Here is a 26,578-nt window from a genome sequence, read left to right on the forward strand (position 1 = left end):
TGTTATGTGTATTAATATTGTAATATTACTCTTTAAGTCAATGAAAATCTTTTATTATTGACATCCTTTCTTAATTTAGAATAATAATTCTAATTATTATTATTTTTTATTATTATGAATAAATTAACCCGTTGCATTAGGTCCTGAACAGATTTATTTTGACAATAAATTACCGTTGCATTAGGCTAAAACGCGTTGCATTATTTCTTTAAGCCATCGTAGATATCCGTCGCATTAGCTAAAATAACCGTCGCATTAGCTAAAATAACCGTCGCATTAGCAAAATTGCCCGTCGCATTAGCTAAAGAACTAATGCGACACCCCATCTAAGGACCGTCGCATTAGATGTTTATCTAATGCGACGGTATTAATTTGCCGTTGCATTAGGTCACTGATCGTCGCATTAGGCCTAATGCAACGCCACCGGATGCAAGGGTCATTTTTGTCGCATTAGGTCTAATGCGACGGATTTTGATGCCTAATGCAACGATTTTAGGCGTTGCATCTGATAAGAAATGTAGTAGTGGTAATCGATCCAAAGATTTGGATATCCCAAACTTTCGGATCGGATCCGGATCACATTTTTCCGATCCGAAAATTTCGAATCGGATCAGATCCTATATCAATTGAACACCCCTAATACGTAGTATATGTTCTACGTTTTATTACCTTAGATAAATTAGGATACTGTAATGACATAAGGCTATCCTAATTTCAATGTATTTTTCCTTTTTAAAAAAAGAGTTGACAAGTTGGATACATGGAACTCGATACTATACACGGTACATGTTCTACATTTTATTTGAATAAAAAATGACATGCAAACGTATATGAGAACTTTTATCTTGTTCCCGATTGTATTTATAGTTAAGTTTACATTTTCTTATTGATCGGTTGTACTAAATCGTAAATAAAGAAAACCGATAAAGTTAATTAGTACAAAAAAAGACATTTGGTACATTTACCCAACTCTAAATATACTTCATACTTAAGAGAAAGATTATTAGATTAAGGAGTATGAGTTGAGAGACCTAAGAAATATGCAGTGAAATGTTTAGATTAACGTCTCAATAAGACTATTGCCCTTAGTAAAGGTAGTTGACAAATTAGTTAAAAAGAAATTAAGATAATTAGTTAAGAAGAAGTAAAATGAATATTTGGCACATGGAGAGTTACTGTTTATAAGGACTAGTAAGTTCAGTAACTGATCTCCCACTTTTTAAAGTGTAGAGATTATCTCATTTTATCTTTTTTTTTTTACAGTAAAAGTAATTCATTAATAAAAAGTTATTCGGAATGTACAAAAGAAATTTGAATCTAACAAATACATAACAAATCGAATCAAATAAAGGTTTCCTTCATCAAAACTAAGGCCGTTGAGTAGATCTTGCACTGCGGGACATCTCTCGCACATATCGCTAGAATATACAGCTTTTTTTGGAGGGACAATCTAACGATGTGTTGTAGTCGCGATGGTGGTTTTAATTTTGATTGCATTCGACAAATTGATAACTTTTGCGATCCCACATAATTCTCTACGAATGAACAATTTCACGGATTCATTAGATATGTGATCCTGGAAAAAAGAAAAAATAAGAAAAAATCACCCTCGGAAGGAGGAGAAGAAAAACCCTGTATTTTGAGGGAGATAAGATCCTCGCAAAAGAGGAAGCGTTATTATAAATCTAAAGACAAATAAAACAAACAGAAGAAAAAATAACAAAAGGACTAATATTGGGGTTTTCCACCAGTAAAAACCGATGGAAGGCCCTAAAAAATCAATAAAAGAGATAGGGTTTGAGAGATCTCATCAATACCTAGTATTTAAAAAACATAACCATCTCCATTTCAAGGACACATAAGCAACATCATTTTGAAGACACGTGGCGGACACATAAGAATTAACGTACATTTTAAAAACACGTGGCCTTCAATCCTCCCTTTCAGATTCTATAACCTCCAAATTTAATTTAATTCAATGAATTAATGAATCGGTTTCTTCAATTGCTAATCTTCTCATCTTCTCCCTCCACCTTCCCTTCCAATGTAACTGAAATGAGTTTGTCATTAACTCATGACATTCCTTACAAATTCAACATCCCTTATAAGTACCTCACTTTCAGATACTCACTTGGATTGCAATTTTCATCCCAAACTATTAAGGCACAATTGAACGTTGTCGACTGCCTCAAGATCTCTGGTGACTTTCTATCTCTTTCACTCTATTTTAAGTTGAATTCCATTTATATGTATATATAAGCAGTTGATAGTTGATAATTATTATTGAAATCGATGTGCATGATTCAACAATAAGATATTCTATCAAAGGATTGGATTATAAGGTGAAAAGGGACCATGCATGTTAAACAAGGGGGTGATGAGAGTCTAATTTAAATTTTTGGAAAATGGTTTCAGTTATGAGAGACTATTTTCTACAATTTTAGACAGCAAAATTATTGATCCATCTTAGATGAAACCATTCTTTTGCGGGATTAAATTGGCATTCTCTTTGTAAATATATGCATTCGTGTAGATTGCCGTTATTTTTTCTTTTAAGCATTACAATAGCGGCTTGTGTAATTGTGCTTAGGCTCTGTTTGATAACTCATTTCAGTCGACTTAAATGATAAGTTGTCTGAAATTTTAGCAACCTTATCATTCTAGAGCTGTTTGGTAAACAGTCCGGACTTAATTTCAGGTGCTAAAATGGACTGAAATTGAGACGCTACTTCAATTAACGTCTGGAGATCAGTCCACAAATTTCAGCACTGTTTTTCATTTTTATCAAATTAATACGGGTAATCAAAAAAGAAAGTTGGTTGTAGGATCTCCATTCTCAGCTTCAACTATGCAAGTACACAGCTCCCCTTGACTGCATCATTCATCGTTCATCAATTCTCATATCAATTTATCCAATCACAATCTATCGCCTTTTTGTGTGATCAATGCCTAGAAATCAAATTTTGCTAATACTTCTGATAAATTTCCAGCAATTTGATGTGTTTTACGGCGATTCGTAAGTGGAACTTAAGGTTTTTGACAAAAATATGGACTAAATTAACGATTTTGAAGATCTAAAAGAAAGAAAATGACTGGTAATTGGTACTTGATTGTAGTGAAGAAATAGGGAGGGGGGCAATCCGTGGACTATGGACCATGGTGCACAGTGAGCATGGTGCACCATGTGCACCAAAAGAACACATGTGCATAAACAAAAGAACATGACACTACGGCAATAGAACATGCCGGGGGGGAAGGCGGAAGAAACAATGAGCAGGAGCATAAATATTTTCTTTTTTTGAGGGAATGTAAAACAAAAGAATATACTTCGTATAAAAAAAGGAAGAAAGGGAGTATAGAAACCCATCTATCATTCTTTATCATATATTCCCTCGTATTTATTTAAGAGATACACTTGGCCGGACACGGGTATTAAGAGGGAGAATTGAATTAAATAAAATAATAAAGCAAGTGGGGTTGGGTAGATATTTTAATAAGTAAACTAGTGGGGACCATGTCATTTTTGTGGGGTGGGAGGTGGGATGGGTTTATGAAATGATTTGTTTAATAGGATGGTGGGTCATAGGGTAAATTAGATGTATTATTTAATTAGATGGTGGAGTTGATAAGTTACTAAAAATGGCAAGTGTATCTCTTAAATAAATACGGCCGGAAAAGACAAGTGTATCCCTTAAATAAATACGGAGGGAGTAATATCAACTTTAGTATTTAAATAGTACATCATGTATTATTATTTTATTTATGACAATTAATAGAATAAAAAAATAGTACTCCCTCCGTCCCTTAATACTCGACCTGTTTTGACTTTTTGCACTATTCACATAATTCACTTTGACCCTATTTTATTTATAGTATATGAAAATAAATGTTAGTATATAATATAGTGTTGGCTTCATCTTAATATGTATTTTCAAAATATTAGTATTTTTATAAGTTTTTATAATATATAGTTAAAGAAATCGGTGGTCAAAGTTGTGCAATGGTAAGCGTGTCCGGTCAAAACAGGTCGAGTATTAAGGGACAGAGGGAGTATAACTAAAAATCAACAACTTAAACAATAAATTTTACCAAACAATTTATCTAATAAGTTAATTTATCAGTTTCAGCACCTTATCAGTTTCAGTTATCACCTTACCAGTTTCAGATAACTTATCAGTTTCAGCTTCGTTTCAGTTAGTTTTGACAAACAGAGCCTTAAGGTAACTTATCATTTGTTTGAAAATTGTAGTTTCTCCCTAAAAAAAAAATAGTTTCAAGTGAGTAAAAGCCCGTGCGAAAAACGGAAAACAAAAGCTAGTTTTATCTTTATTAAAGTGAAAATAGGACGAAGAAAATGGAGGTTGAAAAAAAAAGGGAAATTCCCACTAGTACACTCTTGTTATTGGCTTTTGCCAATGGTACACTCACTTACAAATATATTACCAATGGTACACTTAAACTGTTAACTTCCTTACTATCCTCAATTTTTTTTCCATTAAATAGTTTAACCATAGTTCATCATTAGAATTAAAAATAAAAAAACAAATAAAACTTAAGACTTTTGATAAACGCAGAAACCTAAAGAGCTCATCTTCCTATCTTCTTCCCCTGTCATCTAAAAACGTAAATAAAACTACATAGTCTACTCTTACCTTTCGAATTCTAAACTTTAACAACAAAATTGTTGAGAAATTATTCAACTTCACCTCAATTGTTGAATCAATTATCCGACCCTATAAGTCTTATTAACTATGAAATTAGCCCCAAATATATTTTCCGGTGAAATTATTACCGAAAATTACTGAAATTATAGAAATACATCTGACACCTCAAATAAACATACGGTTTCTTTGATTCTTCTCGTGTGCGGTATATCTTTTTTGGGCCTCCTCCCAAATCAATCTTTTGCCCGCTATGTAAGAAGGCCGATGTTTTTACCCCTACCAAACTCCATGGATGTTGCACCTAATTCCTAAAGCAAATTAATCAAACACAATCATGAACTTTAATGTATTATTGGATTCCCCCTATACTTGATCAAATGATAATTGCAACACAAGAGAGCTTAGCAATCAACGTTTTAGACCACTCACCCATTTCAGTTTAGCAGTGACCTTTGAGCACAAGAGATTGGAGATGAAAGGGTGTCAGACTGAGATATTAATTAAGGAGAAAGATGGGAACTTATAGAGTTGTGGACTGTGGAGTCGAGGCCTCATGGGTAGCAAGAACAAGTTATTTTTAATTTTGAATTCTAATGATGAACTAGGGTTAAGTTATTTAATGAAAAAAATTAGGATGGTAGGGAAGTCAATAGTTTAAGTGTATCATTGGAAATATAATTGTAAGTAAGTGTATCATTAGCAAAAGTCAATAATAAGAGTGTACTAATGGGAATTTCCCAAAAAAAAATCAAAATCGACTCGAAACCACAAGCAAACAAAATACGTCAATTCAAAGAATCTCACCTTGATAGGTCATGTGCTCCCAATTCCATCCAGAGTGAACAACAAAGCTAAGGAGGAGAATCAACATCGACAAGATGTCATTCATATCTGCAATTATACTTCTTCATTTTCTATCTGTTAGTTTGGGGGTAGTTGACTAGTTGGGAATTCGGATCATTCAATGTGCTGCAAACATGCGCAACTACCACCCCAGTCCCATCCATTCCAAAGAGGAAGATGTAAAAAAAGGTTCATAATTTAGAGTTGCAGTAACAAATTAACAATGGGTTTAGGGAAATTGACACATTGGGTCTCTCTCCTCTTTCTGGGCTTTGCTGTTACCCTTTTCTACATCTACCCATCTCCATCTTCTCAACAATCAGCTGAAGAATTGCCCAATTCCATTTATGATTTCACTGTTAAGGTAATTGTCAACTGTCAATCAGATTATTTGTTTTTAGGGTTCAGTTTTTTTTGCTCATTACTTGCTAATTACTTACTAGTTACAACTATGCATTACCCCTTTTATAGTTTATGATGAGTGTGTTAATTGTAGTGTTCAATTTCAAATTCCCATATTTTTAGGGGTTTCCGATTATATTTATGATTTATACACCATTTGTTAAGCTTGAACTTGTTCAGAATTGGGTTTTATATTTATGATTTGATTTGTACACCATTTGTTAAGCTTGAACTTGTTCAGAATTGGGTTTAATAAAAATGTGTTGTGTTTGATTGCAAAAAGGTACTTGTGATTTTCTAATTTGGGGTGATTTACCCCTTTTGGATCAAAGGAAGGGATATATATGATGTCAAGTTGCGTTGTAGTTGTCTAAATAGGTGTTAATGGTTTGATCGTATTTTGTCTTGTCATGTACAAAGTACTACGGAGTAATCTTGTGGCGTTGATTCTTTGATTTTCAAGCCTCAGTATGAGCCTATGAGGTGATACCGCAATAATGTAAAGTAGATATTGATGTTGTTCTTGGGATGATCCTTTTTTTAGTATGATATTGTGAAAACATACAACCTTTGAAATTGGCTGTTGATTCTAGGATTACCCTTCTTGAGTAGTATGAAATATCCTAAACAACCTTGTTTGGTTCAACTATTTCAACTAGTGTGTGAAATTGTGAATTAATAAGGCGGCTTATTGATGTCTGATTTGTTGTTCACTTCTTATGGATAAACAGGATATCCATGGTAAAGATGTAAGCCTCAGTACTTACAAGGAAAAGGTTCTTCTGATTGTCAATGTCGCTTCCCAATGGTAAATACAATTCTCAATTCCCTTTGTATTCTCTAGTGGCGTGCTGTTATGTGTTTCCTTGAATCCTTATATGCATCAATCTCATCAGTTTTCTAAGAACAGCCTTTTGATGTTTCTGTAGACACTATCATTTTCATTAAAGGTGGTGAAATATCTTTGCTGAATTTTAGTTTTATTGCATAGAAAAGCGGAAGAGTATTACCTATTCACAAGAACTACCCAGTAGAGTTCATCTGGATGGATTTGGAATAGGCTAAAGCTAAACCGTGTGAACCCACATCACTTTAGTTAAGGGCTTAAGGCCTGGTAATTGAACCATAACGTGCAGAAAAAATACCCTCTCTCCAAGTCTTGCCTGATACACCATATATTTCTCATAATCTAGTTTTACCATGTATCTTTTCTCGCGTTGAAATTTTTTAGAACGACCTATACAGACTTGCTTGCCATCGATCATCTGGATGCATTTTGCAACCCACAAATGCAAGTAATCTGAATATTTTTACTTTCTCCTAGAAGTTTGCGAGAGGTCATTGAATTTAACTTAACTGCTGTCAGATTTTATTAGAGTAACAACAACAACAACAAAGCCTTAGTCCCAAAATGATTTGGGGTCAGATTTTATTAGAATGCTCTTGAAATTTATTTGATTAGGTTAATTCCTGTTGATCCTCACAGAGTCACGGGTCAGTCCAACATGATTTTTTTTATTAGAGTGCTCGCTATGATGTGGTCCCATGTGGATACATAAATCTGTTTTTCCCCTCAAAGGTTTTTCCCTTTGGATTTTTCTCATTTGAGGATTTCGTTTTCTTAAAAGTGCAGTGGTTTAACAAAGTCGAACTACAAGGAATTGAACATTTTGTATAAGAACTACAAGGACCAAGGTTTGTTCTTTCTCCAACAGTACACTTTTGTAAAGTTTTTCTTACAGTATCTAATTGTCTTAGATGTATGTTGGTGTGTATGTCATCTATGTGATAGGCTTTGAAATATTAGCCTTCCCATGTAACCAGTTTGGATGGCAAGAACCAGGAAGTAATGAAGAAATCAATGAAGCAGTCTGTTCTTCTTTTAAAGCAGAATTCCCTTTATTTCAGAAGGTAATACATCTCTCAAAGCATGAAACGAGACCCAGCTGGTGAATAACGTACCGCTAAATGAAACACAATCATATTATATGTGCTTTTTATTTGTTCAATCAATTAGATCTTACACTTTTTCTTCTTTTACTGAGGGTTGGCTTAACTAAGTATCTGTTATCTGGTATTTGCTTAATTTCTGTTTCTCTGTCCTTTTTTAAAATAATTTTCTTATATGTGTGTGTGTGTGGGAGTTTAGGTGTGTGTGTTTCCGTTCCTGTATTTCGACCAGGTTTCCTGTCAAACGATTATATATTTACCTTCTTTTCTTGAAATAACTTAAAATTACTTTTAAGGGTTTTTGTTTGACTTTTTGTACGAGTAATGAATGGAACGGAACCATTGATATCATTTTTTACAAGAATTTCCCTCTAGTGAAAATATTGGAATTTAATAATCTTCAGAAAATATTTTGCGTAGGAGGTTTCCAGATTAAAAGATGATACCACTGGTAGAATAATCTGACATTTCTCATCTTTGTTTCCTGTTTATCTGCATCTGCAATTATTGAAAGTTGAAAGTTGAAAGAGAGACTTGTCTTTCAATTTGATAATAGGTCTTAACTCTAAGATCTTGACACAAGATTACTAGAGAATGGCATTTGCTCTAAATGTGTATCAATACCTGCTGAGACTTCACACTGTAGCTCAAGTAAAATAGACACCGATTGAAAACCATCTGAGGACCTACAGACTAGCAAATGAAACTCGTTTATTCATAAATAGCTTCATCATCATTTTTAATGCAAGCTTGTATTGCTACCATAAGAATGTATCTTTCCTGGAAAGTTTTTGCCTCGCCTTCTAGTGGAAAATTAACTTTATTAATACCCTACTCTTACTGAACTGGAAAACATATGTAAAATAAAGTTGTAGGAAAAGAAAAACACAAGCTGTTTATCTCCAAGCCATAGATGAGCTCATGAGCCCTTGATGCAGATTTTGTCCTTTGGTCAATCTCTTTTGTTCTTATAGAGTAGAAATTCATTGTTTAGTTTCCCATCCTTGCTTGACCCTGAAGTTTCTTCTAATTTGTGATTGTTGTGAATCTCAACAATTCCATGGAGTATATACAACTTACAAGCTGGTTATGTAAACTCCGCAGATAGATGTCAACGGGAAGAATGCAGCACCACTTTACAAGTTTTTAAAATCAAAGAAATCCGGCGTAATATTAGATGAGATCAAATGGAACTTTGCGAAATTTTTGGTGGACAGACAAGGAAATGTTGTTGAGAGATATGCTCCTGTGACCTCCCCCCTGAAAATTGAGGTTTGTTTAGTACTTTCTTCTGTTTTCCTGTCAAAAGTTTCTTGTTTTTCCCCCCTTCTCTGAATTCTGTTTCCTCCCTCCAATTATTTGTTGCAGAGTGAGATTCAAAACCTCCTGGAATCATCTTAGATCTGAGACTCGCAAATTGTGAAGAGAAAACATGCAGGACTTGATTTTTGAAGTCTGTTATTGTAATTCTGGTTGATTTTGGAAATTGTGGATGTGTGATGATGAAAATTGACTCGCCTTACGATTATTGTATGATGGAAATGATGTTGTAGTTGGAAAAGGGTTAAGGGGTGAAGGAATTGAACATCAATATCAGCAAAGAAACACTGATGTTTTAGTGTAGGCTTCAACAAGGTAGTGGGAAAGTTTATAGTGGGATTAGGAGCATTGTTCAACCTCGATGAATTAAGCAGCTTTCAGTTCCCTGCAATAATTCTACCGTACCTCTGTTAAGGCCATTAGCTCATAACAACCTTATGTTGTTGGAAGTAACATTCTGTCTGGCTCTGCTGCATGCATACCCTTAAGAGGGTGTTTGGTTTGCGGATTTTTGGTTGTGAGGTATGGGTTTGGACTTTGGAATGGGCAAAACCTATGCCTTTTATTTGGTTTATAAAATTTCATTCTCCGATATAACCAAACACATGCTATTAGGAATCAAGTTCCAAGACTTCCAACCCCAAACCATCATAGTTTCATTTCTGATTCCAAACCACACCACTATGGGAATCAAATACCCCCTAAAAGATAACAATGCCGTCTTAGCTTAATGATTAAAAGTTTAAAACCAAGGGCTCATATGTACAATATATTATATATGCCTGAATTCCCCTATCCATTTGTAATTTGTAGATATCCGTACCTAAAAACATATTACGTTTAGAGATCAAAAAATGTACTACGTATAAATTAATTGGAATTACCGACATCAATGAACATGTAAAAACTGGTAGTTTTTTTTTGGCGTATAGAAGAACTGTCAGAAGATCTTCGAGTACTTGGCATGGTGCATGGAAGTAGAATCGAAGACAAAAAGAAAATGTAGAAACTGTGTCAAAAGGATTGTCATGGGAAATTCATTACTTTACAAACTCGTAAAAAGATACGGAGTACTACGCACTACGTATCGGAGGAATATAATACTTCTTCCGTTCAATAATACATGCATTACAACATGGAACATCGAGAATTGGACACATTTTAAAAATCGAGTAAAAGGACGAGAAGAGACTTGTATGAATTACCTACAAAACCCAAGTGAGTAGTACGTAAATTAGATGTTTTTTTTATTCGAACGTAAATTAGATGTTTACAACATGAAAAGAAATACTACATTCGTTTTATAAAGATTTTTACAGTTATTATTTGTACTAATATTTAAGATAAAAGTAGAAATTTTTTTTAATATAATAAAATATTGATAGAGTAAGATAAATGTGTAAAAAGGTGTGTGAGTGTAAGAATAAAACGAATAAAATAAAAAAATGTGAGTGAAAAATTACAAAAATATGTGGGGTAAGAAGGATAAGATAGTAAATATAGTAAATATTTATGTCAAAAAATAATAAAGTAAATGTAAAGAATATTATGAAACGGACAAAAATAAAAATTGTAAAAGATCGATTATTTTAAAATGGAGGTAGTATTTCGTATTTGATTTCCTTAAAAGGTAGCAACACTCTTTTGTGAAACTTTAAAAAATTGTAGTGAACGTTGTTATATGTAGTACTCTGTCTCCATAATATTTAAGGAACAAATGAACGATACGCTTTCCCTAATTATTTTGTAAGACACATAACTCTTGATAGTCTTAAGATTGAACTTTGACAGTAAAATACTCTTAATAAATACTTCCTCCCGTTAAATACAGCTGCAATATTTTACTTTTTGCACTATATATATAATTTACTTCGTTTATTTTTGAAGATTTATATTTTACGAAAAATATTTATATGGGATCTTGTTAGATTCCTGTTAATGTATACTTTGTGAAAATTAATTTTCTATAATTTGGATTTATCGATTGTTAAAGATATTAATTATTCAAGTTATACGTTGATAAACGTAAAATACAAAGCGTTGCAACTAAAAAAACGGACGAATTACTTTATTTTTCTCACATAGGCTTCAGAACCATCCCGATCAAGCAACATCACTCAAGTCCTTCAATAAAACAAGGTACTCGAAGATTTTAACTACGGGTTCAATTATAAACACAATACAGCATGGACATGGACCAACATAGGTTGGCATAAAAATAAAGGATAAAAATCTTATCTTGGATTAATGGAAATGCAGATAACATTACCTCCTTTTTTCAACACCATCTACCTCAAGATCAGATTTAGCTAGTTGTCAATTGAAAAGAGCCAAAAAAAATTATCAAGGTTTTTGTCTTGTATTTAAGAAAATTACTTTAATATTTTGAACATTTTTTTTATAATTGTTTGATTTTATTCCCTTTTGTGTGTTTTATACTTGGCCTTTTTAAGTTAAAGAGTTAAGTTTTGACCACAAAATTAAAATATGACCTACATGGCCAAATTTGGTTGATAATGATGGGCCAAATTTGGTTTATTTGGTCGACCAGCTCAAGGTGGATAATGAGTAGCCAAATTTGGCTTGTTTAGTGAACTTATTTCAGTTCAATTCAATTCAATTTAGCATAATAATTTACTTTAGCTTAGCTTCGTTCAAATTCAATAAGTTCATATGAATTTGTTTCCAATTTATATTCATTCATTCCAAAATAACAAAGTGTGGTTACATTTGCTTCATTGGAGCTTGCGTTGGGTCTTATGCTGAAATCTTCAACTTCAACTTAGGTTTCATTTCGAGCTTGTATAAGCACGCAATGCATGCGTAATATTATGAAAATTTAATCTTTTAAAACAAGTATTATACGAGGTATATACTCCATAGTTGCTTAGATAAATTGAAAAATTATACGAAGTATGTTTTTGTTTTGAAATAATCTTTTTATAACATAGAGATAGTAAAAGTATAAATAGATAATTATCTTTTTAAGTTATCAACATTTGGGAACTACTTCGTAACCAACATCGATCTCTGAGCCTCAAGTCTACCTTAGTCATGCTTGGCTAATGTAATTATCAAAACGAGTTGGAGAGCGAAAGTGATTTTTCCTTGAATGAAATACGAGAGAGGAAAAATAACCCTTGAGCTAGTTGTTTTAGAGAATGTTTAGGCCCCATTTGGTAGGGCGTAAAACATTTTCTTGAAAAACAATTTTCCTCTGTTTTCAATTTTACATTGTTTGGTTTGCAAAAGAGTGTAAAATTATTTTTCTTCCGAGTAAAATTGCTCTCCCAATGATGGAAAATCATTTTCTCTTCAAAATGAAGGGAAAATTATTTTCTTGTACACTCCTTTCACTACCTGCTTACTTTCCCTTTCATTTTGCTTTCGTTTCACCATTTTTCTTACATGGAGCCAAACAACGGAAAACTAATTTTAGAATTGTGTTTTCCATAAAAATCGTTTTACACTGAAAATGTTATACACTCAACCAAACGGAGCCTTAATGTTAGTTTGACGCGCTTGTCGAATTAGATTTTTGAGCTACACTAGCTACTTTTAAGTTGTAAACTCCCTCAATGTTGATTACAAGAACTTATAGCTTGCATAAAAACACTACAATTACTGAAGACCAAATATTTGTTATTACTTAATTATTTATACAAGCTTGTAGTTTTGTTGAGCTACACTTCTTGCAAGCATGCATGTTAACTATTTATTACAAGCTTGTAGTTTTGTTGAATTACAAACTACGTACATTTCCAATAAAATTACAAGTAGGTCCTTTACACGCTACTAAATGTGAAAATATTTTTCTTCTTAAAAAAACATATGAATTTTTTTCTTTATAAGTATACAAATATACAATGTCACTCAATATACTACGGCATTACTACCTCTAAAATGGTAACGATGATGATATTTTAAAAATATAATAATAAATTAAGACATTCAAGGACGAGAATCCATTGTCATATACATCGACATAATTCTTACATATTCACATATACTGTAAATCCGTTATCAATTTATCATTACCTCCCGTTATTATTGCCCGCCCTATCAAGCTTGTCGTCTGAAGTGTAAATACATTTCAGTAGCTAACAACCACTAAAATATTAAGAAGTCAAGTAACGTCTAGGCTATGTTCTCTTAATTACTTTTGTTTCTTATTACTTACATTTGTTAATATCAAATCAGATCGGAACAGAGAATAGAAATTCAGTTTAGACCCCATACTAGACTAGACCTGGGAAAATCACACCAGATAAATAACTAAAAAAAGCAGACCAGACTAGACCTGACCAACCAAAGAGAACAAACGTTCTTTTGGACATAGTTTCATTTTAGCTTAATTTCACTAAGTTCATTCCAGTTCAGTTCAATTCAAAAGAATATTGCCTAAGACCCTATTGTTTTGGACTTTATTTCAGTTTTATTCAGTTTAGTTCGGTTTAGTTTATCAACTTCATTAGTTCAATTCAATTTCACTCAATTGAGTTTATTTCAGTTCATAAGAACAAAGCCTAAATATGGTAAAATTTCCACAAATTTGCATGGATATTTTGTGTGCATTGGTGTGACTGCTCGTGGTTTATAGACAATGCTAAGTCACGGAGTCTATTATAATCATTGTCTTGTAGGTGCCATCAAAGGCACTACTTGTTAAATTTCATATCTCAATCATTTCAAACACCTTACACCTATATCGTATATTTTTGGAATTTTTAACAATTATATGGCAAATGTCTTGACTTGGTGAAGCAAGAATAACCCCATTAGAAAAAAAATACATCAAGATGGACCAAATTTGATCGCAACTTGTTGTCTTTCTTACAATCAATACAGTGTTACTAGTCCAATGTCGACGAACTATGGGGCTACCAAAACGAATAATACTTAAAGTACGAGTAGTCGAGTACCAACTAGTTGTACATCACAAAGTTTCCTGACAAATAGTACATGCACCACATTTCTTTTAACACATTACTCGGTAGCTTTTTGTTTTCATGATAGCACCTCAACTTTTCCCCACGATCTCCAAAATGTTAACAAAAATAAAAAATAAATCACATTTGAAAGTTTTTTAAATGCTTGAGTAGTTTTTCTTAGTGTAAAATGAAAAATTAGCAATTATAGTTTCGGCTTTATCATAGCAAATTAGTGTACACAAGCTTATTAAAATTCTAACCAGTTTCTTTTACCAGTAAAACAACGTCAATACTCCCTCCGTATTTATTTAAGAGATACACTCAGGGCCGGCTAAAGGGAGGTCCAGGTGGACCTCCATCACCGGGCCACAAAATTTTGGGGCCCCAAAAAGAAATTATGTTGGTTAAACCCCCAAAAAACAAATATTATATATTTAATAGCTGCTTTATAATTCAATATGTAATCTTTATCCCAGTTGGTTTGGACTCATAAGTGTGGTAGCTGAAACCTGGGTTCGATTCTTCCCCATGCCCCCTTTTTTATTTTATTTTATTTTATTTTTTTCATGTCCATCGAATCTTTACATCAATTTTCTCAAACCATCACACATAAAACGTTATACCATATTATTAATTTGACTCTATATTTTGTATAAATAAAACAATATTAATATAAAAATTATGTGTTTATCTTAAATAATTACCCGTAAAAATTATTAGGGGCTCAATATCTGTATTTTAGCACAGGGCCTCCAAATTGCCGGAGACGGCCCTGGATACACTTGGCCGGGCACGGGTATTAAGAAAAAGAATTGAATGAAATAAAGTAATAAAACAAGTGAGGTTGAGTAGATATTTTAATAAGAAAAACAAGTGGGACCATGTTATTTTAGGGAGTGGGGAGTGCGGTTGAAGTGTAGATATATTATTTAATTAGATGGTGGTGTTGATAAGTTACTAAAAATGGCAAGTGTATCTCTTAAATAAATAAGGCCGGAAAAGGCAAGTGTATCCCCTAAATAAATACAGAGGGAGTATTAGAAAAGTTCAATTCTGAATTGTAGGAGGAATCAGAAAAAATTTCGGAAAATGACCCGAATATGTAATTTGAAATGGAGTAATTTCCAAATTTGAAAATTTGAGTTTGTAATTGCAAAGAATCAAATTTATTGGGTTGTATTTAACAAATTTTCCTGCAAATAATACAAACATTTATACAAATACCAAACTTTAAGATTTCATGATGTACAAGTATTTAAAATTTAAAAATGATACAGTTCACCCTTAAACAAGAGATGGAGATCCCCAACAAAATACATGCATATACAAGACCTAAAAGGCTAAAACAATAAAAACACCATAATGTCCATACACTATAGAAATACCCTAATAATATCTACTACTACTACTACTACTACTACTACTTGTCTCTATGTACGTGATTATGTAATTAGGCTGTAACTTACATATCTTTAACATCTAGCTATTTCTCACATTCACATTCATTATTGTGACTTATCTTGACGTTGGATTTCCCTTCGTTGGATTTGCCTATAAGAAGGTCTATGACTCATTGGTCATGTTAGGTCCATCTTTGGGACTATTCTATACTCTCTACTTTCCAAAAAAATGGGGGCACATAATGTGGCTACTCTTTGCCTACTTCTTGCTACTGTTTTCACTTCCTTAGCAATTTCTAGTTCCCATTCCCTTCCTCCTACGCAGCCACCCAAAGCATATTGTCCACCCACGGAAAGTCCTCCACACACTAAGCCGCCAAGCCATCATCACAAACACCCTCATCATCCACCCCATAAACCACCTCATACTCCCCCAAAATCACCAGAAAAACCACCTCCCCATCATCATCCTTACAAGCCACCTAAAACACCACCCACAAAACCACCTCATCACCCACATAAACCACCCCATCACCCACCTAAACCACCTCCAACACCCCCGATTGTTAGTCCACCAAAACCTCCGGTTGTTAGCCCACCTTCAACACCTCCAGTGGTGACCCCTCCCTCAACACCGCCGGTTGTAACCCCACCTTCAACACCTCCAATTGTCACCCCACCCACAACACCTCCAGTTGTAAGTCCACCAAAGCCCCCGGTTGTTAGCCCACCTTCAACACCTCCAGTTGTGACTCCACCGACAACACCCCCAGTTGTAAGTCCACCTACAACACCTCCAGTAGTAACCCCACCCACAACACCCCCGATTGTAAGTCCACCTTCCACACCTCCAGTGGTGACCCCACCTTCAACACCTCCAGTCGTGACCCCTCCCACAACACCCCCGATTGTAAGTCCACCTTCCACACCTCCAGTGGTGACTCCACCTTCAACACCTCCAGTCGTGGCTCCACCCACAACACCCCCTGTAGTCGGTCCACCAAAACCACCGGTTGTTAGCCCACCTTATACACCTCCGGTTGTGACCCCTCCCACAAAACCCCCTATTGTAAGCCCACCAACAACACCTCCAATCGTAACACCACCTACAAAACCTCCAGTTGTAAGCCCACCATCAACGCCTCCAGTTGTGACCCCACCCACAAAACCACCACCATCAACGCCTCCAGTTGTGACCCCACCATCAACACCTCCAGTTGTGACTCCACCAACGAAACCCCCACCATCAACACCTCCAGTTGTAAACCCACCATCCACACCTCCTGTTGTAAGCCCACCATCAACGCCTCCAGTTGTGACCCCGCCCACAAAACCACCTCCATCAACACCTCCAGTTGTGACACCACCTACAAAACCACCGGTTGTAAGCCCACCATCAACACCTCCAATTGTGACCCCACCTACAAAACCTCCAGTTGTAACCCCACCATCAACACCTCCAGTTGTAACCCCACCATCAACACCTCCAGTTGTGACCCCGCCAACAAAACCTCCGGTTGTAACTCCACCATCAACACCTCCAGTTGTAACCCCACCAACAAAACCTCCACCATCAACACCTCCAGTTGTGACCCCACCCACAAAACCACCACCATCAACACCTCCAGTTGTGACCCCACCAACAAAACCGCCACCATCAACACCTCCAGTTGTGATCCCGCCAACAAAACCTCCACCATCAACACCTCCAGTTGTAACCCCACCAACAAAACCGCCACCATCAACACCTCCAGTTGTGACTCCACCTACAAAACCACCACCATCCACACCTCCAGTTGTGACACCACCAACAAAACCCCCGGTTGTAACCCCACCATCAACACCTCCAGTTGTAACCCCACCCACAAAACCTCCTCCATCAACACCACCGGTTGTGACTCCACCTACAAAACCCCCACCATCAACACCACCAGTTGTGACACCACCATACACACCTCCAGTTGTCACCCCACCAACAAAACCCCCAGTTCTTACTCCACCATCAATGCCTCCAGTTGTAACCCCACCCACTATACCTCCACCATCAACACCTCCAGTTGTGACCCCACCCACAAAACCACCACCATCCACACCTCCAGTTGTGACCCCACCAACAAAACCACCACCATCCACACCTCCAGTTGTGACACCACCAACAAAACCCCCGGTTGTAACCCCACCATCAACACCTCCAGTTGTAACCCCACCCACAAAACCTCCTCCATCAACACCTCCTGTTGTGACTCCACCGACTAAACCCCCACCATCAACACCACCAGTTGTGACACCACCATCCACACCTCCAGTTGTCACCCCACCAACAAAACCCCCGGTTGTTACTCCACCATCAACGCCTCCGGTTGTAACCCCACCCACTAAACCCCCGCCATCAACACCACCAGTTGTGACACCACCTACAAAACCCCCGGTTGTAAGCCCACCATCAACACCACCAATTGTGACCCCACCAACAAAACCTCCGGTTGTGACCCCACCTTCAACACCCCCAGTTGTGACCCCACCAACAAAACCGCCACCATCAACACCTCCAGTTGTGACCCCACCCACAAAACCACCACCATCCATACCTCCAGTTGTGACCCCACCTACAAAACCACCACCATCAACACCTCCAGTTGTGAACCCACCCACAAAACCACCACCATCAACACCTCCAGTTGTGACTCCACCTACAAAACCACCACCATCAACACCTCCAGTTGTGACCCCACCAACAAAACCCCCGGTTGTAACCCCACCATCAACACCTCCAGTTGTAACCCCACCCACAAAACCTCCTCCATCAACACCTCCGGTTGTGACTCCACCATCAACACCACCAGTTGTGACACCACCATCCACACCTCCAGTTGTCACCCCACCAACAAAACCCCCGGTTGTTACTCCACCATCAACGCCTCCAGTTGTAACCCCACCCACTAAACCCCCACCATCAACACCTCCAGTTGTGACACCACCAACAAAACCCCCGGTTGTAAGCCCACCATCAACACCTCCAGTTGTGACCCCACCAACAAAACCCCCGGTTGTGACTCCACCTTCAACACCTCCAGTTGTGACCCCACCAATAAAACCGCCACCATCAACACCTCCAGTTGTGACCCCACCTACAAAACCACCACCATCAACACCTCCAGTTGTGACCCCACCCACAAAACCACCACCATCCTCACCTCCAGTTCTGACACCACCAACAAAGCCCCCGGTTGTAACCCCACCATCAACACCTCCAATTGTAACCCCACCTACAAAACCTCCTCCATCAACACCTCCGGTTGTGACTCCACCTACAAAACCCCCACCATCAACACCGCCAGTTGTGACACCACCATCAACACCTCCAATTATCACCCCACCAACAAAACCCCCGATTGTTACTCCACCATCAACGCCTCCAGTTGTAACCCCACCCACTAAACCCCCACCATCAACACCTCCAGTTGTGACGCCACCTACAAAACCCCCGGTTGTAAGCCCACCATCAACACCTCCAGTTGTGACCCCACCTTCAACACCCCCGGTTGTGACCCCACCTTCAACACCTCCGGTTGTGAGCCCCCCATCAACACCTCCGGTTGTAAGCCCCCCATCAACACCTCCAGTTGTGACTCCACCTACAAAACCTCCAATTGTTACCCCACCCTCAACACCCCCGGTTGTTACCCCACCCACAACACCTCCAATGACCCCACCCATGACACCCCCAGTTGTGACCCCACCCATGACACCCCCGGTTGTGACCCCTACTCCACCAACTCCGTCACCTACTCCTCCAGGAACAGTTTGTCCTCCCGGAACACCCATCCCATCCCCGCCTTCGCCACCAAAACAACCAACATGCCCCATTAATGCGTTGAAGCTGGGTGGGTGTGTTGACGTGCTAGGAGGACTAATACACATTGGATTAGGAGGACGTGCTAAGAATGCTTGTTGTCCTTTGTTAGGCGGGCTTACTGGTTTGGATGCTGCAGTATGCCTTTGTACTACAATAAGGGTAAAACTTTTGAACATTAATCTCATTCTTCCAATTGCTCTTCAAGCTTTGGTTGATTGTGGCAAGTCTCCACCTCCTGGATTCCAATGTCCTGCCAATTTTTAGTTTTTATGTTTTTTTAATTTCTCTGTTATTTGGCATTTTAAGTGTACGTACGTTAAACGTTTAAGTGAATAAAGTCTATTTTTCCGCAAGTAAATAGTATTCATTGTACGTCAACGCTGAATGGAAAAAATATTGCAAGTTTCATAACTTTATATTTCTATGGATTTATTTGTACTCCACTCTTTAGTCACACGAGAGAATCTACAATTTAATTATCAAGATGTGTGTTATTGAATTTCCAGTCAACTTAATATTATGTTGTCCGTAAATTCTTATTTACAAGTGTTGTGTAATAGATATTGTACACCGGAGTTAAAATTAAGTCAAAATGTTTAATAGTTACTCTTACATATGTAAAAGTTATCTATTTTATTGTGATCATATTTTTCATTTTAATACAAATTATTTTTCAAAATCACTAATAATATAAAATTAATCATAATAACCCTTTAAAATGTTTTTATCTATCAACTTTATTTTTTATAATATAAAAGTTAATCAAACATATCAAAAGTTACAAAAAAAAAAAAAACTGCGTAAAGTTATCTTGATGTACAATAAATTTAATGTACACCTTGTGCGCGCAAGACTTTTTGTATATTTAGCCTTTCTCTATCGTTATTCTCCTATTAACGTATTGCATGTATACAAAATAGTATGTTTGATGCTTTTTATCTGTTTATAAATAGTTGTAAGGTTTTGTCTTTCACGATTTACAATGTATATCCGTGATTGTATCTTTGAAAATATACGTTGAGAATATATTTTACTCAATCAATAACTTTACATATAATAATGCTAGTCTTATATGCACGCGATGCATACATGCGAATATATGAAACAGATTTGTGTTATTACATTTAAACCTGAAATGACATGTAAAAATAATAATATAAATGCGATGCTTGCAAATATAAGAAACATATAAGTTAGATCGAGCCGAACGCATATAAACAGATTGATTAATTAAAATGGTAAGAATTTATTAAGGGGCTAGATTGATTAAAATGCTTCTTTGGGCTTTCCTATTGGGTAAGTTGTTATTATATCATCTATTCTTTAAGTGTGAAGGGTATTTTAGTAATCCAAGGGGACACCAAAAATATATTTAATAATAGTGATTTGTTTTACATATTAGTAGAAAAATTAAAATCAAAGTTGGATAATATATAAAACAATATAAAAAGTCAAAGTTGTGTAACTATTTTAAAACCGAATAATATATAATTACTTTATATAAATGTCACTCTCGGTCTTTAAAATAAATAAATCATGATGTATTGACTTATCATAAGGGAAGAAATATTAAGGCCATATTCGGTAAAAGTAGCGGTAGCGGGTAGCGGGTAGCGCTTGGAGTAGCGGGTAGCGGTGAATAGTCGTGGGTAACAGTTAGTTGTCAAAGTAGCGAGTGAGTAAATAACATGAGTGTTCGGTAAAAGTAGCGGTTGATATCGTAACGTAAAGTAAAAGCTGAAATATTATTTTAAAACTTTACTATACATTTGTCAACCCGCAACCTTAAGCGCTAAAAATTTTAATGTTTGATAAAAGCTACCCAACCGCTAACCGCTACATAAACCGCTACCTTGCCAAACACTTACAAATTCTACAAGTAGCGTCTTCTTGATTAGGTCAAAACGTTACCCGCTACCCCAAACGCTACAACCGAACGCACCCTAACTCAGAGCTTCATTACGGAGTACGGGATCGAGTACTTGTTTCTTAATAGTAAGAACTTGTTTTTCATACAATTCACGATCATTTTATGGATTTTTGTGTGACGGAGAAGGTACATTTCAAGGCTACTATTTTTCATACAAGTACTTTCAATGGGAAAAAAGGAAAGAAAAAAAGAACCATACACTACCTTAATTATGCGTGCTCTTAAGAACAGATGAAATTATCTCTGAGCCCTTTATTGGCTTGAGTATGGGCTTGCGATTGGGCCTTTTAGTTTTCGTGGATTTAAATACGTTTTTAAATTGTCGTGGGTCAACAACGGGTCGTTAGTGGGCGGGTCGTTAGATGAGCAATGAAAAATGAAAAAAAAGCCGTGTGCAAGTACAAGTGAATACGAAGCTATACACATAAGTTTTTGTATCATTATTATTATAGTTTTCAAAATTATTGCGGTATAACCCTATAATGACTCTGTACAATAAAAGCCCTGTTGTAATACCCCGAATTTTTAAAACTAGATTAATTATGCTTAATTATTTTTATTTAGCTAAAATCGTTTTAAATCCTAATTTCAAACTTTATTTTAATTTAACGAAGCTTCATTTCGTTTGGAATTTTAATATTGTTACCCGATTTATTTTTCAGATTATATAATTTAATTTTATATTTACGATCTTAACGACGTTTCTAAATCGTAATTATTTTCGAATTTCTAATAATTTCGAAACGTTCTTATTTTATTCAAAAACTAAATTTATTTTTCGTTAATGATATTTTTTATAAAGAATTATTTTAGCTAAACATTTCTATTTTTAGTAGTTTCCAAAAATAGCGAAAACAATTCTGAATTTTAGTTCAACTATGCAAAACTACGAAAATGCCCTTGAAATATCAAAATTTCATTTCTCTTCTTCTCTCTTTGCTCTCCACGTATAAGCCAGAAGGAAACTCATCCTTCCTTCTTATCTTCCCAAAAATCAGACTCAATTCATTGCAAAGTCCCAATTGCTTCTTTCTTCTTCTTTTACAAATTCAGTTGTTCAGAATTTGAGTTCAACCTCAAACCAAAAATCCAAATTCAATTCCACTTCCCTCCTCTTCTCTGATTCGAAACACCACCACCACAACAGCCACCGACCACCACCATTCCCACCACTGTTCGACCACCACCCCAGCACCACTCGGCCACCCAGAAACGCCACCACGCCCCACCGTACTTTCCCCTGCTCTCCTCCTCCTTCGTCGCAACTCCTCTGCCCTCCCCTGCCTCCCTTTTTCCTCGTTTCCCTTGCTGCGCCACCACACCGCAACCACCACACCCCGTCACCCTCACCATTCGGTGAACCAAGCTCTGCCGTCCCAAATTTCCCGGCGAGCCCCCACTGCCTCCTCCCAGAACCACCCCAAAGCACCCCTGAAACTCCCACTTGTTATTTCCCTGTTCGTGCTCCCCTCCCTCTCTCCCGTCGTTCTCCCGCAAGAAGACAACCACCACCACCGTCGCCTCCGACGCGGGTTCACGTGGCTGCGCCGCCCAGCTTAGACGCCCTCCCTCCTCTCCTCTCTCCTTCGTGCTCCCCTGTCTCACCCCACCCTCTGCCTTGTTCCTTTCCAGAAACCAAAATCAATTTTGGTTTTGGTTTTTATTCTCCTTAAAACCCACAAATTAATTGGGCCACTCTAATTTGGGCTTTTGGTAAGAAATTAGTTGCTATTTCAGATTTTGTAACTTATTAATCTCCATGTTTTAATAAAATTTTATGATATAATTATTATTATTTACTACTCCCTCCGTTTCTTTTTGATGTTCCTGTTTGGAGTTGTGGGTGGAAATTAAGAAACTGGAATCTTTTAATGATTGGGGGTAAGAGTAATGATTGGGTGTAAGAGATTGGTATTTGTGAATAAAGTAAGGAGAGAGAAAACATTAAACAAATAAGGATAATTGAGATATTTTATTTAATTAAAGGGAAAATCAGAAAATCTGTTACAAAAGGGACCACTTTTGTTGAGTTGGGGACCTCAACACAAAAAACGGACCAATGAGAAGTCTGTGTTCTCAAACACATGGATCAGTTTCATCATTTTTTCCACCAAAAAATTTGAGGGAAATTTCCCTCCAAAATGAAAATTAGGATTTCCCTCCAACTAAAAAAACAGAGTACACATATAAAAGACTTCTTGTTTTGCAAACATAAATACAACTTGATAAAACTTCCAACCTCAATCTCTGACATAACTTGGCTTCCAAAAAAAAAATACCATGGCTTCAGATCAAGAGGAAGATGAATTCCTCGGATTTTCAGATGATGAAGGTGATGGTTCCAGCACGGATTCTGACTCGGGGGACGAAGGAGTTGCTGTTGAAACTGATGCAGTGCCCTTAAATGCTCATCAATACGGGGACATGGAGCAATTTCAGCAAGTACCAGATTTAAATGAACTGGCACAAGACTTTCCAAATGAAGATGAGACAGCATCAGCAAATTCAGCAAACTCACAGGTTGTTCCATATTTATTTGATTTAAACACCCCTCAAATAGATGAGTCAGAAACACCTCCATACCATCAAACATCAACTCCAATTAACATTGTTCATCATAAGCCGGGGAAGCAAAGGTTAACTGTTGGATTGAAGTTGGAAATTTTGATTTTCCTGCTTCGTAGGAAAAAACCAGGTTTAGAGAAACTCATTAAGGGGACAATCACAGAGGCAGCAATCAAGTATGATTACACTCCAAGAACAATCGGAAAAATATGGAACAAGGCTAGGAGACAGCAGGAAGCAATGCAAACATATGATATGTCCACCAACTTCCACAAATGTGGCAGAAAAAGAAAAGAAGTACCATATGAACAAATTGTAGCGATTGCAATGGGGGACATAACATGTATTATAGATCTTGCAAGGATGCTTAATTTGAGCCCGTCAACAGTTTGGAGATTAATCAAGAGAAAGGTGTTAAAGGCTCACTCAAGTCCCTTATGTCCCGGCATTTCAGAAACTTGCAAGATGACAAGAATGAGATGGGTACTTAGATTAATTATGGATTACTCAATACCACATGACCCAACATATTATGGCATGTTTGACTTCGTTCACATAGATGAAAAATGGTTTTACCTAACACAGAAAAGTCAAAGAGTATATCTTGCAAACAATGAACCAAAGCCACACAGAATTGGAAAGTCAAGAACAAAAATCCCTAAGTTTATGTTCATGGCAGCAGTGGCAAGGCCAAGATGGGGTGATGATGGGAATTGTGAGTTTGATGGAAAATTGGGTATTTTTCCATTCACAAATTCAGTTGCAGCTAAAAGAACATCAAAGAACAGAGTGAAGGGGACACTAGAAACCAAGCCAGTGAAGTCAGTGAATCAAATAGCAACAAGGGCCATGATGATCAACATGTTAATTCCAGCAATCAAAGAGAAATGGCCACCTCATGTCGGGGAAAAGGTGATATACATAATTCAAGACAACGCAAAAGCACCCATATTGCAATCTGATCCAGAGTGGCAACAACACTACAAACAAGATGGGTTTACTTTTGTATTAACTCAACAACCAGCAAACAGTCCAGATTGTAACATATTGGATTTGGGATTTTTTAGGTCAATACAATCACTCATGCATAAGAAAATGCCAAAGACAGTGGAAGATTTAAGTGGAGCAGTGATTGACGCTTATAAAGAACTTCATCCAAAGACATTGTCTAATGTGTGGATGACACTCCAATATGTGGGAAATGAAATTCTAAAACACAAGGGAGACAATAACTACCAACTTCCACACAACAAGAAAAAAATTTTAGAGGATGAAGGCAATCTGCCAGAACAAGTGAAGGCACCAATATGGGCAGTGAATGAGTGCACACAACTCTATGATGAATGGAAAGCAAATCAATGAAGCAAGGGGAAAAAGATAGGTAACTTTTTGTGTTTTGGGGACATGTTTTGAAAGTAACACGAATATTTAAAATGTCACTTTTGTGGGCTTGAATGTAAGCATTACATGTAGGCAAAACATTTTGTAAGTGTCAATCATTTTGGAAAATTCAATGAATGAAATCAATGTTATTAATGAGAATGTTGTTTTTTAATTTATAACATAACATAACCAAGGCAAGACAAGAAAAAGGCAGCAAGAACAAGGAAAAAGGCAACACAAATATCCTTGTTCTGACTTTTATAACAGAACATAACCAAGGCAACACAAATATAACCAACATAACAAAAAAGATCAAACATAACATAACTTTATAACATAACATAACCAAGGCAACACAAGAAAAAGGCAGCAAGAACAAGGGAAAAGGTAACAAGAAAAAGGCAGCAACAACAATGCACAGGGGACATGTTTAGAAACAAACAACACACAAAGATCTCAGAATGTCCCCAAGCATCCCTGACACAAACCCCAACCACTAATACTTAGCTCCTGAAAAGCATCATTGATGCTAATGGCGCATGAGTGTTAATGGAAGAAAGGGTTTGAGTCTCAGCACATGATGACTCATCATTGATCACACAAAATATGTTATTTTGGGTCTAAAGGGGACAACTAGCAACTAAGTAAACAAGACATGAATTCAATTTCATTGTTGCCCAAGACATTAAAACTGGCAAAAGATCGGAAAGCCAAAACAAATCATGTCAAAGTAATTAGTTTCTTAATTTCCACCCACAACTCCAAACAGGAACATCAAAAAGAAACGGAGGGAGTAATTAGTAATTAGTAATTAAAAGGCAGCATGCACAAGTCAAAGGATTCGATTTAGACAACCATTTCATCATTGAACATAAGCAATTTCTAAATGATTAATTACCTCATCACCAATTTACCAAAGGGGATACATGATCACTCAATCATGTGAAATGATCTCTATTCCCTTTGGGAAATGGTGATGAAGGACATGTTTAGAAACAAACAACACACAAAGATCTCAGAATGTCCCCAAGCATCCCTGACACAAACCCCAACCACTAACACTTAGCTCCTGAAAAGCATTATTGAAGCTAATGGCGCATGAGTGTTAATGGAATAAAGGGTTTGAGTCTCAGCAAATGATGACTCATCATTGATCACACAAAAGCAATAACAAGGCAGCAATGAACAAGGCACAACAAAAGTCAACCATGCAAGGGAAGTCACAAGATCAAGTTCAATCTCTAAGTAAACAAGACATGAATTGCCTCTCCGATCTAATGCCAGTTTATATGTGACGGAATCAATTTAATTGTTTCCAAAGACATTTAAACTGG

The 26,578-nt window shown here is 36.6% G+C and overlaps 4 protein-coding genes across 4 annotated transcripts; 3 read left to right on the forward strand and 1 right to left on the reverse strand.

The window, feature by feature from the left end:
• Positions 1-5,486: 5,486 nt before the first annotated feature.
• On the forward strand, positions 5,487-9,573 carry LOC110777225 (probable phospholipid hydroperoxide glutathione peroxidase). The gene is made up of 6 exons (XM_021981835.2): positions 5,487-5,871; positions 6,641-6,717; positions 7,543-7,604; positions 7,702-7,820; positions 8,964-9,131; positions 9,228-9,573. The coding sequence occupies exons 1-6, from the start codon at positions 5,731-5,733 to the stop codon at positions 9,258-9,260; spliced, it is 600 nt and encodes a 199-aa protein (XP_021837527.1). The 5' UTR covers positions 5,487-5,730; the 3' UTR covers positions 9,261-9,573.
• Positions 9,574-15,406: 5,833 nt separating this feature from the next.
• On the reverse strand, positions 15,407-19,795 carry LOC110777226 (uncharacterized). Its single transcript, XM_056838850.1, has one exon. It carries the CDS (start codon positions 19,549-19,551, stop codon positions 16,537-16,539), a length of 3,015 nt encoding a protein of 1,004 aa, XP_056694828.1. The 5' UTR covers positions 19,552-19,795; the 3' UTR covers positions 15,407-16,536.
• On the forward strand, positions 15,740-16,451 carry LOC130469504 (36.4 kDa proline-rich protein). The gene is made up of 2 exons (XM_056838849.1): positions 15,740-16,339; positions 16,446-16,451. The coding sequence occupies exons 1-2, from the start codon at positions 15,740-15,742 to the stop codon at positions 16,449-16,451; spliced, it is 606 nt and encodes a 201-aa protein (XP_056694827.1).
• A 3,781-nt stretch (positions 19,796-23,576) lies between the features above and the next one.
• On the forward strand, positions 23,577-25,223 carry LOC110777223 (uncharacterized). The gene has a single exon (XM_021981832.2). The coding sequence runs from the start codon at positions 23,577-23,579 to the stop codon at positions 25,221-25,223; it is 1,647 nt and encodes a 548-aa protein (XP_021837524.2).
• The last annotated feature ends 1,355 nt before the right edge of the window (positions 25,224-26,578 follow it).

This window comes from Spinacia oleracea, chromosome 3 (genome assembly GCF_020520425.1).
Source record: "Spinacia oleracea cultivar Varoflay chromosome 3, BTI_SOV_V1, whole genome shotgun sequence".
In the NCBI taxonomy this organism is placed as follows: Eukaryota; Viridiplantae; Streptophyta; class Magnoliopsida; order Caryophyllales; family Amaranthaceae; genus Spinacia; species Spinacia oleracea.

Excerpts from the sequence above, each read along its gene's own strand:
- LOC110777223 (XM_021981832.2), top strand. The coding sequence starts at position 23,577 with ATGGCTTCAGATCAAGAGGAAGATGAATTCCTCGGATTTTCAGATGAT.
- LOC110777225 (XM_021981835.2), top strand. The coding sequence starts at position 5,731 with ATGGGTTTAGGGAAATTGACACATTGGGTCTCTCTCCTCTTTCTGGGC. Across the intron at positions 7,821-8,963 it reads AATTCCCTTTATTTCAGAAG|ATAGATGTCAACGGGAAGAA; the intron begins GTAATACATCTC and ends TAAACTCCGCAG. Across the intron at positions 9,132-9,227 it reads CCTCCCCCCTGAAAATTGAG|AGTGAGATTCAAAACCTCCT; the intron begins GTTTGTTTAGTA and ends TATTTGTTGCAG.
- LOC110777226 (XM_056838850.1), bottom strand. The coding sequence starts at position 19,551 with ATGAGATTAATGTTCAAAAGTTTTACCCTTATTGTAGTACAAAGGCAT.
- LOC130469504 (XM_056838849.1), top strand. The coding sequence starts at position 15,740 with ATGGGGGCACATAATGTGGCTACTCTTTGCCTACTTCTTGCTACTGTT.